Source organism: Athene noctua, chromosome 11, assembly GCF_965140245.1.
Source record: "Athene noctua chromosome 11, bAthNoc1.hap1.1, whole genome shotgun sequence".
Classification (NCBI taxonomy): domain Eukaryota; kingdom Metazoa; phylum Chordata; class Aves; order Strigiformes; family Strigidae; genus Athene; species Athene noctua.
In genome coordinates, this window is record NC_134047.1 from 9,579,372 (window position 1) to 9,597,060 (window position 17,689).

The 17,689-nt window shown below is 40.6% G+C and overlaps 1 protein-coding gene across 1 annotated transcript in view; it reads right to left on the minus strand.

Annotated features, from left to right (window-relative positions):
- Positions 1-17,689, minus strand: part of COL4A6 (collagen type IV alpha 6 chain) — a 136,579-nt gene that overhangs the window by 37,050 nt on the left and 81,840 nt on the right. The window contains exons 4-12 of the mRNA XM_074914789.1: positions 14,715-14,849; positions 12,539-12,583; positions 7,002-7,118; positions 4,407-4,475; positions 3,161-3,196; positions 2,731-2,793; positions 2,064-2,099; positions 1,886-1,927; positions 949-1,041 (exon numbers count right to left, since the gene is read on the minus strand). Coding sequence (XP_074770890.1) covers positions 949-1,041; positions 1,886-1,927; positions 2,064-2,099; positions 2,731-2,793; positions 3,161-3,196; positions 4,407-4,475; positions 7,002-7,118; positions 12,539-12,583; positions 14,715-14,849 — 636 coding nt within the window. The remainder of the gene's footprint in view (positions 1-948; positions 1,042-1,885; positions 1,928-2,063; positions 2,100-2,730; positions 2,794-3,160; positions 3,197-4,406; positions 4,476-7,001; positions 7,119-12,538; positions 12,584-14,714; positions 14,850-17,689) is intronic.

The window sequence follows — 17,689 nt, forward strand, 5'->3', positions numbered from 1 at the left end:
TTTGTCAGCAAGTGTACTCAATTCGTGTCATCATGTGCCAGATACAGTGTCTCCCAGCACAGTGCTGGCACATGCAACAGACTGTCTGTGACCACTTCCCGTGGCTTCAAAGACCACTGCTTGGGAACTGTTGTTCTACTGTCCTCCACTGCTAGAAGTCAAACTAGAAGCATTTCATATCATCATCTAGGGAACTGGAACATGCACACTACTTCATGGAAAGAAGCAAAATAATACAGGATGACATAGCATAGTATCTCCACAGTCCTGCTTATAAATTCAAGAATGAGCCAAAAGGAATGGCATTTGTTTGAATCTCACCTCACACTAATGTAACTCCATCAAGTAAGGCAATATCTCTTCTGACTTATGCAGGGGCTTAGGCAAGCCTAGATTGGGCTCCCAAACCAGCCTGTATAGGTCCCAGATTAATTCAGTATCCTAAATTTCATGTGTGTAGAGAGTCTTTAACTCAAGATCCATACAGCTTTTACAAAAACACTGATGATCTAAATATGTATCTCAGTAAATGCCAGGATAACAAAGTAAAGGAGAGAAATCTGATTATTTCAGAGTAGTGTGCATCATAGCATAAAAAAAGCTGGAGTTTTAAATTTATTTTTCTAAATGGATTTGAGTTTTTTGCTTCAGTTGACACAATTTCACAGGTCTAACAGAAACAAACTACAGTTCATTTATTTTTAGGTTTAATGATGAAAAGCTTTAAATAGCTTTCAGATTTCTCCTTCTGATAAGTATGGATTCTCCAGTGGTCCACAATGCTCTGAGCCAAGAATATTTTTATTCAATAGCCATCTGGCAGATTAAAGTAGTATATAAAATTATTTTGATTTGGGAATATAACATCTCTCACTGCCCAGCAATTTCATTCAGCCTTGAACAAAGGAGCATGGGGAGAAAAAGCGTTCATAAACTGAATTTACAGACCTTTTCTCCTTGCTTCCCTTTTGGAAATCCCATGAATTCCAGTATCCCAGTGGATGGTGGGGGACCTGGAGGGCCAGGCATCCCTACATCACCCTATTGGCAAAAGAGGAAGCTATTAACATAGGCAGAACACGTTTGATTTCCTGTGAAAGTGGCTTGCGAGCCACTCATAATTATATCCCACATACATAATATCTGTGTGCCCAAATGCTGGCACAGGAGTTTGGTAATGGAAGTCAAAAGATCAGACTGAAAATTAAGATGAACAAAATGTATTAAATCTGCTTCAGAAGAGCTGTGGATATAAAACATGGCAAGGAAAAAAAACCCCAACACCGCACAGCTTTTGTATCAACAGGAAAACATTCCAGACAAACTTTGGGGAGAAATATGAAAGAAAAGGAGACAAGAAACAATTAGAAATGTAGAATGCTGAGAACTGATTTTAATAGCAGTAGAATCAAGTACCAAGCTGAGAACTTTGAGAAGCCCCATTATGCCAGTGTAAATTCTCACACACACTGCAGGACACTCATTTAGGATAGCAAGACTACAGATTACACATCAGCTGATACAAAGAATATTATGAACATCAAAAAGAATGAAATCAGTAGAATAATTCGATACGAGAGGTGAGGGTCCAAAGAAACTGACAGACAATTTCAAAAGATGTGTAAGACCACATGTCTCTAACCATGAAAATATGGCATAGAATTGAGATTTTCCCCTTCTCCCTCTTCATCCAGAAAAAAACTCCCATCCTTTTTTTGTGTGCCAACAGATAAGGAACCAGCAAGACTCTTTAGTATTTGCACTGTCAATCAGCCCAAGAGAAGAAAAGGAAAAGAGGAAAATGCTAGAATCTAGCCACTTCCTAGAGGATCAAGCTATGACAAAACACTGGAGTATTATTTCATGCTCTTTCCATTTCACCTACCTTTTCTCCTTTCTCTCCTTGAAAGCCTAATCCCATGTTACCCTAGGAGACAAAAAACCAATGATGAATCATTAATAAACCAACAGTAACAATAGCATTATTATCATTTAGGCCCACAACACTGTTAAAAAAGCCAACGATCAGGTGTAGAAAGAAGACAGGAAAGGTAGGTACTTACTTTTGGACCTGGTGGCCCAGGGGGACCCATCGGACCCTAAATGTGAACAAGATCAAGATTTTATTTCTTTTGACTTAATTAGGATGCACACAACTAGACCAATGCTGGGATCTGCACTGGTATCCGAACTTTCATCTCTTGTCCCCAAAGCAAAAGTAACTAATGCATGTGATCTTCAAGTCTTCACATCTGTAATAGACAGCACAGCCCTTTGGTACTGTGGTTAAGAGCAAACTTAAATTTAAAAGGAAGAAACATGTAGTTTGTTTTTACCTCTGTCCAATGGAAACCCTCTGGTAGTATCTTGAAAAAGCAACCCTTTAACATATTTCATGATGACAAATGCTCCAAACATGCAGAGGTCAGCATATTCCCTCTCATCGTAAGACAAGGAAGTGCTCAGAATAGTATAATGTAGTGTCTGTAGACAGCACTCTAGGCTTTTGCTGGAGCCCTCATTTATGATTGCTGCTCTGAACAAGGCTCCAGAGAGAAGCCTTCCCTCTTGTGACTAGATTAAACTCTCTAAATTCATGTATTCCATGCCTGAAGTCAGATGTGTTCAGTCCTTTCAGAGGAACACACACTTTTGCTCACTGTTGTGAAACGAATATAGATAAGGAGGGAAAACTGCCATCATTTTGAACTGTTCTGTCAGGTCTCTTACCTGCAAACCTGGTAATCCTATAGGGCCTGCAGAGCCTACTGGACCTGGAAAACCTTTTGGGCCCTGTAAGAACAACACAGGACAAATACAGAATGTGTAGCACACACCATATCAAAGATAAAGTGAGTCTCAGGAATTCATATACTATAACAATCCATTTCATATTATTATATGTGTTTTGAAAATCAAAGTTACAGAGTTCAGTGGTAGAAGGGAGTTTGATCAGAAAAAGGAATAGTAAAAATCTCACTTCCTCTACCATAATGTGGATCCAATCATACCATTACAAAGCTGAAATTGCTCATGCTATGGGTATCACACATGTAATTACATGGCCCACTAATTTGAAAAGTGTCCTTGAGATCCAACACAAGAAAAATTACCTACTTATATGCTTTAAAACCATTATTCCCCAAATTAAATAACTTACAGAAATTCCATCCAATCCAGGAAGACCATTTTCTCCCTAAAAATTATAAACACATGAGTAAAAATTACACTATATTACTGCAACAAACTATAAGGAACATTAAGTTTTGTATAAATAGAAATATTTTCTCTTATTTAATATCAGATCAAGTTTAAAAGTGAAAATATTTGACACCAGTGCTTCCATATTTAAATTGGGTAATGGAGAGATTTTAAAACTCCTGAGAAATTACAACTGTTTTATTTATGCATAACAAGAGAAACTGAAGTGCCATGAAAAAAAAAATAGTATTAATCATAAAAAGACTGGAAAACACACTTAAAAACTTTCATTACAAGACCACTATAAAATATGTAAAAGCATATCATTACTATATCAAATTATCTGTATTTCCCATAAATACTGAAATAAATAAAGATAGATCTATTTAACTTTTACCAACTTATGAGTGTATATAGTGTGGGTATAATTTTAGAAAATGTCTTAATTTTGACCAACAAAGTCAGTGTGAGGGGCCTTACATGACAGAATAAATGTCTTAATATTTTCAATAGTTAATGAATCATGAGGCTGCTAAATATAGCTGAATTCAGTACCACAGGAGGTACTGAATCCTCTGTAGATTTATTCCAAACCTAGTACTTCTGGCAAAAATCAAACCCATGGTAAGCTGGTTGTTTCAAGGTGACGAAGAACCAAATCTTTTACTTGAGCAAATTCAAGAACCTGTTCATTGTTCCAAGCAGTAAACTGAAATTGTCTATCCACAGTTTGTATTTTCTGTACAGAAAATAAAATTACAGACTTGATTGACATTTCAGGGCAAGGTCCTTATTAAATAGAGAGAGTAATATCCTGACTTCACAGCTACAAAGGATGGAATACTATGAGTGGGATATGATATTCACATATTTAAACTGAGAATATGACTGATTACTGACTAGTATCTCCCAATACAAAAACCACTGGGATGTCACAGTAGAAATCTTAATATGGACTTGCAAGTTCCCTGAGCTGTTATTTCAACAGGCCTGGCCCATGTAAAGATGCCAGTTACAAGAAAGTTCAGAGTAGGTGAAGGGCCTCTCCTTTGCTACATATGCATCTAAAAACACAAATGCTACCTCATAAAGTCAGGATAAGCACATCTAACATCATGAGCAATCAAAACTGCAGCATCAGCAACCTGTAGGACATCAAACTGTTTCTTGTATTGCATTTTCTCCTATGTGATGACAAGTCTTACCTTCATTCCTTTAAGACTGCCTTGAGCAAACACAGGTTCTCCTTTAAGGCCTTTTGGGCCAGGACGACCCTGATTTAAAAAAGAAAAAAGTCAAAAATAAATTTCTGGAAAAAATACTGATTTAGTTTTGAAAGAATTTATATTCAACATAATGAAAAAGGCAAACTCCCATCTCCAGTAAACTGCAAAAGTACCACTGCAGCTTTGTCAAAGAAGCTGTGGTATTATGAGAACTTAAGACTTCCTGGGGCTTTAGAAAAACAAGGCTCTGAAAACATTTTCTCTGGTATTTTCCTGTTTATACTAGATTTCCCTTTTATTTTAGGCCTTTGACAACTTTTAAGATCCTATTTGAAAGCTTGACATGGTGTAACCCTCCTGTTCATATACATATCAATATCACCCAGAGGGACCTGGACAGGCCGGAGAGGTGGGACTGCGCGAACATCACAAAGTTCAACAAGGCCAAGGGCAAGGTCCTGTCCATGGGCCGGGGCAATCCCAAGCACAAATCCAGGCTGGGCGAGGAGTGGATTGAGAGCAGCCCCAAGGAGAAGGACTTGGGGGTATTGGTGGATGGAAAACTGACTGTGAGCCAGCAATGTGCGCTCACAGCCCAGAAAGCCAACCGTGTCCTGGGCTGCATCCAGAGCAGTGTGGCCAGCAGGGCGAGGGAGGGGATTCTCCCCCTCTGCTCTGCTCTCGTGAGACCCCCCCTGCAGTGCTGTGTCCAGCTCTGGGGCCCCCAACATCAGAAGGATATGGACCTGCTCGAGCAGGTCCAGAGGAGGCCACGAAGATGATGAGGGGCTGGAGCACCTCCCCTGTGAGGACAGGCTGAGAGAGTTGGGGGTGTTCAGCTGGAGAAGAGAAGGCTCCGGGGAGAGCTTAGAGCGGCCTCCCAGTGCTTAAAGGGGCTACAGGAAAGGTGGGGAGGGACTCTGCATCAGGGGGTGTAGGGATGGGACAAGGGGTAACAGTTTTAAACTGAAAGAGGGTAGAGTGAGTTTAGATGTAAGGAAGGAATTCTTCCCTGTGAGGGTGGTGAGGCCCTGGCACAGGCTGCCCAGAGAAGCTGTGGCTGCCCCCTCCCTGGCAGGGTTCAAGGCCAGGTTGGACGGGGCTTGGAGCAAACTGGGCTGGTGGAAGGTGTCCCTGCCCATGGCAGGGGGGTGGAACTGGATGATCTGTAAGGTCCCTTCCAACTCAAACCATTCTACGAGACTACCTCTTGTTTAACACTGTAAGTCACTGAATTTTACTTAGAATCAATGAGAGAAAAAACTGATAGACTGCATGAAGCTTCTGAAAAATCTGCCATTATAATTCTAGATTTACCCAGTTTATTTTAATCTTGATCATCCATCCAATTTATCTGAGGTGATTTCACTTAATTGCCAACTTAATTTGAGAGGGTTTGTCTGATCCAAGCAGCTTTCCTTGCCAAAAATATAATCCTAACATGCATTACAAAACAGAAATTTGAGCAGCAGGTATGAGTAAATCAGTGACTTTAGAAAGCAGCACTCTAATTTGAGTTTATTGCTTAAGTATTTTTCAACATCATATGAACTGCAAGTCTGGATGACACGCAAAGATGTCTTAGCCCAGTTTAGACATGAGGAAAACAAATGGCAATATTTATATCCTCCAGCTGTATTTTTTTCCTCTTCATGTATATGTGCAAAGGAGTTCCATTACATGTATGCTTAGTCACATGACCTTTATTTGTAAGATCAGCCTTTGAATGTGAACAAATATTCAAATATTTGTCAAATGTGTTAATATCAAGTCAAATATTTTTTTTGCTTACACTTCAAAAATAACCACATACTTTTATAAAAGAGCATAATTCCCAGAAGTATCTAAGAGTGGAGTTCTTATAACTAACCCTACCCATTTAAAACAGAGTGTAGAGTGTGCTACCTTTAATTCTTCTACAGTCCATGCATAAAAAAGGTTATCTCCAAAGACAATTCATCCTGAAAGGCAAAGGGCGGGGGGAAGTGCTCTTGCAACTATCACTCTCTGTAAGAGGGGATTCCAGATGAAAAGATTAGACACCTAACTTTAAGGTGTCCAGTTCAGGCTAGATAAAACTCCAACCTGGCAGAAAACTGATTTTGAAAGTAAAATACATACCCTGGAAAGTAAATCCTATTGACACTTAGTGAGACTGAAGCTTTTGGCTATCTTAAGACCTGAAGGAAGGCATCTAATATTTGATGCACAGACTTGAACTTGAGATAACATCCTTTCCCGAATCAGCATCCACTTATTTGAAACATGCCTGGTGGAAGCTGTTTGACACAGCTGGTTTTTAGAAACTTTATCATGGTTTCTTCTGAGTTGGCTTGGCTACTGCCGAGTGACAATGGTATAACTTGCTGTGGCAGCACACTGAACTCACAGGATCTTAATTTTTATCCTCAGAGTGGAATTTCAATAAGAAAATGATACTGAGCTCCAACAATGCTAATAAACTTAGGGTTATTAGGGTTCTTCCTAAGTACTTAGGAAGTTTTTCCAACAGTAACATGAAAAGGGAAACCTGGCTTAGTGACTACAAAACACCATATTCAAGTTGGGACATACAGGCAGCCCAGGTAGGCCAGGAAACCCGTCTGATCCAGAAACACCAGGACTCCCAGTGGTACCATTGCAGCCATCCAGGCCAGGCAGACCTCTAGGTCCAGATTGCCCAGGGTGACCCTGTATAAAGGGGAAAAAGAGAGAATGACTGACAGAATGTATTATTTTATTAGTAATACTGTCCCCAGAAAAATGATATCTTCCAAATGGCAACACGAAACAAAAGAAACACACAACTCCCACTCAAGTTCAGTGCATGGCAGACTGCAACAGAACTAGCTTCTTTGGCCAGCATTGTTTATCCTCCCCAAAGCTTAAATCCTAGAACATTGGCTGCATTCATTTAATTACCTTTTTCTCCAAGGGATAATTTTCTGAAGTACATAACTTGTGCATGAGTAGGTCCCAAAAGGGCAATACTCATTCCACAGCAGTCTGAAATATATGGCATATAACAGTGTAAAACAGCACACACGGGTGCACCTGACACCAGGAATGGAAGTTGCTCATGTAAAAACAAGGACAGAGGCAGACTCAACAATACTGAGCATTTATAATTCCAATCTGCTTAAAGTTTCAGTGACTTCTCTTCCTCTCCAGTGTGGATTCTTTCCCTTAATAGTTCAACAGATGTTACAGCTCCAGCATCAGGCCATTCAAGCAAAACAGCTTTTCTTGTTATATTAAACTTAAAATCTTAGCCAAAGCAACTGGGAGAAAGACCTAATTAAACTAACAGCATTTAAAAGAAAGTATTTGTAATGGTCAATTAATAATCAAGCAGAGTAGAATACAATTATACCTAATTCTGATTTTACACCTCTTTTGCCCTGGTATAGCTCTATTCATTTGACTGGAATTTACTCAGCATGGTACTGGTGCAAAGGAGATCAATGTCTGAGACTTTAGTTACTTCTTCTTCAGTGTCATATGGGTATGTGTAGGCAAAACACAGAAGGGCAGAACTGTCAGGTCACACTACCTAGGTTTCAGGCAGCTCCTTATTCTAGCCTCCTTTTCATAGAAATGAGTTCTGTGGCACTCAAAGACAGCGTTTTGTGGCAGGAAGAAAAATTAAACTTACAGAGATAGTATCAGTAACTGATAGTTCTCTCCCTTCCCTCTGTACACCCTGATCTTGACTCATCCCAAAAGTACTTTTGTTTGATCCCAAAGATTCATCCTTAAGATATGGCATTAAAAAAGTTATGACTCATACTAGGAAAGTAAAAAAATAAACATGGATAAAATGGAGATAAAGCAGAACATTAACAATCCTTCATGCCTGACACTTAAAACAAAACACATTTGTGTTGCTAAAGGTCTTCCCAGCCTAAGCCAATAGCATATGCTCTGACCAAAGTCAGTGAGAACTTTGCAGTAATGTAAAGCCTTTTATCTAAGGATCTTAAAATGCCTTGCAAAAATGTGGGAATGTTATAATCTTCATTTTACGGATGAGAAGCTGGGGGCACACAGTAGCAGAGTGACTTTCCCAAGGATGCAGAGCAACTTAGGCCATAATTCCATGAATATTCAAGCTGATCACTGGTCTCAGCTGCTGCCAGGAGGGCCATTGCAGACTCCTGCTTACTCACACCTACCTCTTCCCTGTGCTGGCATAAGCACAGGCAGAATAGGCAAATTGAAGCAGGAAACCAACACAGCAGAAAAATAGCTGGTTTTCAGCAAGATAAGTTCCTTGGTCCAGCTCATTTGGTATCTGCATTGTGATTTGTGCCAACAAAATGGACAGAAGGGGAGAGAGCCCAGATGTGTTCTCTGTCAGTCAATAACAAACTAAATGAATGTAAAGTGTGTCTCCACTACAGGATCAAGGCAGCTCACACAGACAAGTATAAATCTGAGATTAAACAAGGCCTCAGGACACGGAATGAAGTCATCCCAAATCATTAGCATTAGGCACCACTGCGTACATAGTACCAGTTGCCTGGATGATTAGTCTGTTTGTCAAAGCATCCACATGTGGTATGCAAGCAGGGACTTGCCAGGCCCTGGTAAAGCAACAGGAGAAGGCTGAAACACCAATTCATTGCCAGTTATGTTTGTCTCTTAGAAATTTTTTCATTTGGTTCCCAAAGCTGGAACAGATTAGTGGCAACACACCCTCCTCCATCCATGTGAGATGTCATAGCCAGGAGCAGCAAATCTCTGACCGGACAGGCTGTGACTGCAGAATAAGGCCAGAGTGGTCAATGTCTACCAGGTCTTCCACTTTGTTTACAGCATCCACAAAACCAGGAGCTATGTGGGACAAGTGCAGATGTATCTGGTTACAACATAAGGTGACCAGCTGTAGGGTTCAGTGAAGCTGAACGGCCAACATCTGCCCCTCAGAGCAACGGGGAGCCAAGCTGCTAAGGCTTTAGCACTGGCCAAGGGCCAGCCCATGGCAGGCAGCTGGCTGGTGGCCTCATGTCTAGGGAAATGCTTTGGGTGAGACCTCCTAACCCTCAGACCAACACAGTCTGTAAGTGGTCCAAAGGACTCTGGTATACTCTTAATATGTGAGTGAGGCTCACAAAGAGGACATAAGGTATGCTGACCACAGTGATTTTTGATACGTATTAAAGAAATCTGTGGCCCTGTCACTTAATCCCATGGCATCCATGTCTGGTTCTGAGCCAAAGCATGACACAGACTGACACATGCACACACGTACACATGCTGTCTCTTTTGCTTTAGGAAAAAAATCCACAGGATTTCCTACTTTCTAGCTAATCTGCTATCAGAGTTCATAATGTTTTGTTTTAAGAACTTTACTTGAGGAGATACTGAGCACCCACAACTGACTTCCTTAAGAGCTGTAAAGTCATGGCTTAAATTAACCTTTTCCCCGGGGATTTAAAATACTGATTTAAAGAGCTGTTTTGACCTCAAAACCAGTGGTTAATAGTTTTGCTGCTCTCACCTCCTCTAATTCCTGTTTTGGCAGATGTGCCAGTTCAGCACAAGCACCTCAACTGACTAAGACAGAAGACTTTTACAGGCTTTACTTATACATGGCAGGGTGACTACTTTACAGACCTGAGTTAAAACACAGGCTGGAGAGATCACTTGTGCTCTCTGTTCTTACAAAAGGAGACATTCCCTGTGAGACAGATAAGGAAACTTGAACTGTTCACCTAGGCCCCAGCTTTATCTGACTCTTGCTTGTACACTAACACTGTGATCCCAAGGGGCCGCTTTTCTAAACCAAACAGCACAAAGGCGATCCCAACAGAAGAGCTCAACAAATATTTAAAAACAGGGAAACAAATGCAATTAAGGGTGAACACAAAACTAACTGAATAAGCAGTTTCATGGATTGCTACAGTAAAATGGTCTTTTTACAGCCATCACCACGTGCTTGCATTTCCTCTAGGAGGGTCACAAAAGAGAACTTTGCCTTTCCATGTATCTCTAGCTTTCATGGTACAGAAAGGGCTCGCTTCTCACAGAAATATTTCCTTCTAGAACTCCTTGGGCAGTTCATGAAAAGCTATATACATCTTCCAGCTCCAGTTCCAGCCTTTGTCAGAGGTGTCCTTGAATCTTGTCCTATAGGAAAAAATAAACTTCCCGAGTAGGGCTAAGGATTTGAGGGCTTCTTCTACAGTGTGACATGAAAGGCTAGCAATAAACACATGTAGCTCCTGTATTTACTAGGTTAAAGGGATTAGTCAGGCCAGCTGCAACAACATGATTTACTTGCCATCAGCACTCCCACAGGGAACTCTGTGGAACACCACTTCCCTTAAGGTCTGTAGTGGGATTCCCCTCTGAATCACAGTCTTGAAGCCCTTTGGCCTTGATTAAAATATACCTGCCCATGCCAATGTACCTGCATACTACAAAGAGTCTCTCTTGATACTTAGATGTTAATCCTTGTGCAGAGATAGAAATGTATTTTTACTTTTCTCTTACATGTATCAGCACACACATGCTCTCTCTCCTTTGTTCTGCTTTTCACACGTCCACATAATGTGCGTATGCTCGTACACATTTCACCACAAACCTAAGCTATTCCCTGTTCTGAAATGCAACTGCCAAAAGTATAAGTATTTTCTCAAGCAGTGGTGGTTGCTATTTTCACCTTAGAAGTATTTATCTCAATGGCTAGAATGTAAACAGTATGAACTAATTTCCCTTCCCCCTCTTTCTGTCCTGCAGTTGTGGCACAGAAGAGACACAGTGGTGAGCACTTTGCCCTTCAGGAGCAGCAAAACCCACCTCTTTCCCATTTGGCCACCTGCAAAATACTGTAAAGCAGACAGAGTAGATGTGCATATGCTGGAGGCTTTGAATTGTCTCATCTACCTCCCCTACTCTTTCCCTGGAATGCCTGTGTCTCTGCCAACTACCTGGCAATGTCTGTTGCTGTATCTCTGCCTCCCCTTATTGTTGGGAATCCCCTTTCTTCAGAGCCTCATCTGAAAAAATACCCTGAGAACAGCATGTTCCCACAGTGTGTTCAATTAAATTAAGTATTATGGGAACAGCTTGTTCTCTTCAGAGCTAGAGAGTTGGCTGGTGGGAAAATAAAAAAATAGCAGCAAGGGAGTAGAGCAGGAGAGAAAACAGGCAAGGATGAGCAGAGGGAGAGAAGGACAAGGGCCAGGAAGGAACTGGAATCAAGCAAGCTCATTTACAGGGCCAACTGTGCATTTTCAGCCAATCTATCAAAACAATTCAGTTTTTGATAGGAAGTAAGGAAACATAGCTCAACTGTTGGAGCTGTTGGCCAGCTGAGGAAGTAGGGAAGGATGAGAAAGAGCATGAGTATAGTCTGAAGGCACAAGGATACAGAAGATGGAAAAATGTGATCAGGAAAAGAAAAAGAGTTCTAATACCCAAAGGAGAAAGCAGGATGAGCTAAACAGTGTAGAGAGAGCAAGGAAGTTTGGGGCAACTACTAAAGCTGGCCCCAGCTAAAACGTCCCTGAGGTAAAGTGTCTGTAAGGCATCTTTGCAAAAATCACTGGGGAAAAGCAAAGCAAAATGAAGTTGGTCAAAACACTCTAGGAACATAATTTTTTGTGGTTTTAAACTGCAGAAAGAAAGACTGAAGTTAGGCATTAGCAAAGCTTTTCCAACAGAAAAGTCATAGTCTCTAGCATTACAAGGTTTTAAGAGTTGATTAGGAAACACATACTAAAAATGGCCTGAAGCACAGCTGATCATGCCTGCTTGACTGTCTGAGGTCCCTTTGAGCTCTGTAAGTCTGTGATTTTATGATATGGTGTTTTCTAGACATGGTGGTGAAAGAAAAGCTTATCAATGATGCAGCTGGATTCCCATGTAACTCAGGTTCACTTCCCGGTATGTATCAACTTCCTATCATCCCATAACAGGATCCAAACATCTTACAAAACATGACAGGATCACCAGGTAGACTAACAAACACTGCTGTTTCCCTCCAGAGAGAAGCAAGCACTTGCAAGATACACTATGCATGTGCTAGGACAGTCTCACTGTGCTTACGTGCTTTTGGCTGTGACTAACATTCTGGTGATTTATATTTACACATGCAAACTTACTGGGATCCCGTTGATGCCTTGAAACCCTGGAACTCCCATTGGGCCCTGAAGAAAAAGAGTATACATTATATTTCACCTCATCAATCTGTATATTTCTGTTACCTGTGAGATACTTTTCACTCCAGCGTTTTCAGTCTTGGATTTTAACTTTCAAAACCAAAAGGAGCAAACTATCTCATGTAGATTCTCTCTGACCGCAGGGGTCAGGAAGATAGGAGCTGAGCATCTGAGCTTGACTGGATGCCACATGAGTGTTTCAGGAATGTTTTAATCAGGCAATTTAAAGTAAAAATATAATCTCCTACTGCACATCTGGGGAAAACAAGATGCCAGGAAAATAAACAATCCTGTATAAGCTTAACTTTCAGTGTCCAGTGTCAAACTTCCAAGAGTTTCAACAGGACTTATGGGTGTCTCTGTCTATACTTGGACAGCATCATCCAGAGATACGCAGACCAATGTATTAAATTTAGACCACCCGTGGCTGAGTTGCAAGTAATTACCACTTTGTTGGTTCTGCTGCTCTGCTCCAAGTAGTAGCAAAACAGACTGTGTAAGCAGAATACACAGCCCAAAATGGTCTTGTTTTAGAAAGGTAAAATATATTGCTTTCACAAGGGATAAAGAGAGAGAATCTTATTACATGTAGCTATTGCATATATATCCATTTCAATGGGTAGAATCAGAAGTTCTGGAGTAAATAAGGGATTTTTTTTTTAGTGCAAGAATATAAGCTCCAATTGTTAAATGCCAGTTCCTACCCTGGGTTTCTGTATATTCCAAAATCTGGGTTTAATGATTTCAGCATTATCTCCTAGAATTATAAAAATCACTCATATCAGCACTCAGTCCTTGTTTTGAATCATTGCCTTTCAGATGAATGCAACACCAGAGCAATGACTTCCCTTGTCACCATTTCCAGTTCACTTAGTTCTTTGTCTTATGAGAAAGGGTGACTAAAACTCCAATATATTGACTAATATTAAATGACAAAAGAGTGTAACTGCAGCATATGAAGGTACAATTGAGCTAGTTTTCATCTAGCTGGTTCACCAATCAGTAGCTGAGAAAATATGGAAAACAAACTCTGCTCTGCAGGTCCTGGTACCTAAACTGTCTGTCTTATTTGTACACGTGACCTGAGCACCTTGCATCAAGTAGACTGGTAAGATGCTCTGGGATAGTCCCAGAATGCAAGCCCTTGTTCTGATGTCCCAAACTTCCTTCAGATTTTAGAAACCAGGCACAGCATGCAGGATTTCCTCTGTCTTTCAAGCTTTCAAGCTGTTGTACTTGAAACATTCCTTTTGTCCAACTGTATAGGCATGAGAGGAGAAATCTCATCCCAGTCCTTGCAACAGACAATATCAGACCTCCCCATTTTATAATCCATTCCACAACCTCTGTCAGGCTATGTGGTGAGAACATACACACTGCTCTGGCCTATGTGGTGGGACTCAATGAGTCCTCTGTATGCAGCCCAAAACTCATGATGCGAACACATGCCTGGTGCACAATGTAAACTTTCCTTAAGGTGAACTATCCACATGTATCCACTCCTTATTACTGAAAGTATTTGTTCATACTTCCGTTCATTTTTCTGCCTAGCTCCAAACTCCCTTTCTGATACTTCCTTCCTAAGAAGAGACAGCAGAACAGATCCTAAGGGCATTTGCTGTTCTGCCCATTCTTGCACACTGCATTCATTGACACCCTCACCTTATGGGTTATTCCATTTCATATGACATAGTTTATAATATTCTTTCTGTTATCCATAACTTTGCACCTGCAGAACTGAATTGCAGGTTTCACTTAGTACCCATTCCCTTTGCTTTTCTAGATGCCAACTCAGGATCTACAGGAACCAGCTCCAGGTCTCTCTCAACATGGTGTGAGTAACACCCATCTATCCCTGGGCATGTGAATTGAAAGACTACTTGCAACAGCAATACTCATTTGGCTATGGTTCATCCACCAGGATGGCTACAAAGTTCAGCAGCTTTAGGAACTCAATTCTCCTTCAAAAATAAAAGCAGGGGAGTCTCTAAAGACATTAATGAAATGCTGTTGTGTTCTTACCCCCAGGCAGATAGTCCAAGATTATCTTTATTCATTCAAAAATATACACAAGGTCACAGACCTACTGCAGGGACAGAAAAGTCACTGTTGAGCCTACCTTGTCGCCTTTCTGTCCAGCTGGTCCGGGGGGGCCCACTGCTCCTCTCTCACCTTTTGATCCTGGCAACCCTTCTGGACCAGTAAATCCAGGTGCACCTATAGGTCCTTGAAGCCCAACTGGTCCTGGTCGACCCTAATACAGAACAAAAAATAAGTCAATGCACCATGTTCAAGAAACTCCTTTGCAGTTACGCTATCCAACTCAATCTTTAATGCAATTTGATACCTCTCAGGATAGTTAGGACATCCTAAAGTTTTCATTGCGCATTCTTAGATAAAGAGACTTTAAAGATTATTTCAGGTAAGACAAGAGCAATAGTAAAAAATCTCCCCTTTTTCCTAGAAGATTTGTTACTACCCATATTGGTATAGGAAGGAACAAGGGAAGACAACAATGTTTTGAGATCAAACTGGCTGCTGGTTCTTGAGTTCATACCTCTGTTTCCAAGCTGCAGAGTGCAAAAAGATTTTGCTTATGCTTTAGATCAAGCACAACAAAAAGCTAACGCGAGATGAAAGAAGTGCATGGGTCACGTGCAGTCAGAAAGCTCACTTCAGAGTATTTGAGACTACCACAATGGTTGGCTCAAGGTTGGGATTGATTCCCATGTGCTCTTTTGGTTACCTTATAGTCGGGCTGTGGATTTTGGTTTCTGCAGCACAAAAAGAAGGGTGCAATGACTGAGCGTTGCCCGAAGATGGCAGCCTTTTCTACAGCTGCAGAGATTCGTATGTGACTTGTTCTATCACTACATGGATGTGCAAGTAGTCTGGTACTTGTTTCTGAAACAAGCCCATGTTTGAAAAAAAGTGGCGTAGGGGCTTTGATTTTTTCTTAGGCTCTGAACCTGCTTCTTGGCAGCTGAATGCTTAACAGAGTTTTGTGTTAACAGTTTTGTACTTTTCATTCAGTTCATTTTGAGAGAATCTGAAAGAGATCAAGGACTCTAAGGTCCTAAAGTATCAGTAGAAAATAGCAGTTTAGGGCTATGCTTTCTACTGGCAAGTCAGCTAGTGGATTACATGAAATTATCCATGCAAAGAATCAAGCCTTACATTAAAAGACACAGAATGGAGAAGGAATTAAAAAAAAACCAAACCAAACCCCCTCCTTTCATTCTTCTCTACACACATGTCTGTGGCAGTGTGCTTTCCTTCTGTTTCCCTAACTCCTTAAAACAGCAGAAGGAATGCAGCTCCCTGCTGTAAGTGTTTCAGTAATCTCAGCTGGAGACATACAAAGTCCTGACTCCGTGGCTTGGCTGGTAAGAGACTTTACAGTTAATTTAAAAATGCATTTTTACATGTTAACAATCAAGCAAAGTGAAATAAACTTGATTTTAAAAATTCTTTTTCAAGAATCATTATTAGTACCTGTTGAGGCCAAAACATTTTGTTCCATATTCCATGTTTCTTTGCTACTGGAGCATTTTCCTTTTAAGGGGCAGCAATTGCCCCGTGTCACTCTTTCTGTTGTGATTGTTTCATCCTGGCCTTTTAACTGAGGTCAAGTGCATGTTTTATATTTCATACCTTTTCTGTCTAGACACTGTCCATACTGTGCCCTTCCAGAGGCACAGACTCCCATCTGAAAAGGCTTTTCTGTTGATTATTTTTAGCTTTCGTCACTCTGGGCTAATTATCAATGGAATCCTTTATATTGGGAACCATATGATCATAACATTAATCCCCAAACATTCAGTGGTCCTAGGCAACAGTACACAACAGGGAACATGGTACAAAAATCACATGCTTTGTTCTCACTTTCAGTCTCAGCTTTAACTTTTTAATTTCCCATAGGCACAAGCTTTTAAGTCTTGCAGGCAACATCTCACAAGACATGGGTTGTGAACTGTTTACCTCAAGGCAGCCCAGCAGTGGAGAGACGTACCCTAAAAATGGGCATGTTACTGCTATTGCCAGCTGCCACCCACAAAAGCAACAGAATCCAAGAGTTCAGCAAGATTTCTAGAGAAAACACACTGTGAAATCTTCACTTGTTTGAATTGCTAACACTTCTGTATTCAATTAGTTTGATTGCCTAGTTAATGACAGAGTTTCACAATGACTGGAACTGATAGGAATTAAAATTTTAGGAGGCTTTTATTTTGTTCTGCTGCAGGTCACTGAGAAATATGTCTAGATGAGACAGTAAAGACCAGTAACTACATGTTCTGCTTGTGTTCAGTTCTGCAGCTCTCTGACAAGAAAAATTAAACATGTTCTCTGTGATTTCAGGACCCATAGGTAAAAAGCTCTTTTTTGCCTTAGTGCCCTACAAGGAAGATTTTAACAGCACTTAAAGATTTTGTCCAGTGCCTTAGAGTGTCATTAAACCATAAAGACACTGTAAAGTGCTTCTAATCTCTCTGATAATCTGATTATGCCATGATAATCAAGCTCTCAAGAATTCCTACTGTTTCTTTTGAAGTCTACGTGGATGGAAATCATGTTTTCTATGCTGAAACAAAGGACTTGCCTCCACTGCTAAAAAAGCAGCATTTTTCGTCACTCAGTAGCACTCCCGTGAACTGTCCCAAGATAAAAGCATTATAAAGAGCAGACACTGTGGTGTGCAGGAGCAATTCCAGGATAAAAGCACAACGAAGATACAGCTTTTACCACAAGGTAAATTTACAGGGTTCAACACCAGGTGGAACTACCGTTTGACCTCAATGAGTTTACCTTGTGGTAAAAAGTTAAGTGCCTAGTCTTTACTGTGCTTTGGCATCAGGATTGCTCTTACTTGTCCAAAGGATAAAAAGAATAAAATATCTCTTTATAGTGAGGACAAGCTTAAACAGAAAATGGGGATTAAATCAAATAAACTACAGTGAATCATCAGAGCTCTCTATTTTTAACCTTTATTGTTCAATATATATAGTCTAGTAGCCTGTAGAAAAGCCATTAGTTAATTAACACAAATGGTATCATTTTGGTCTCCTGGCTGCATGACAACTGTGTCTAAAAAGA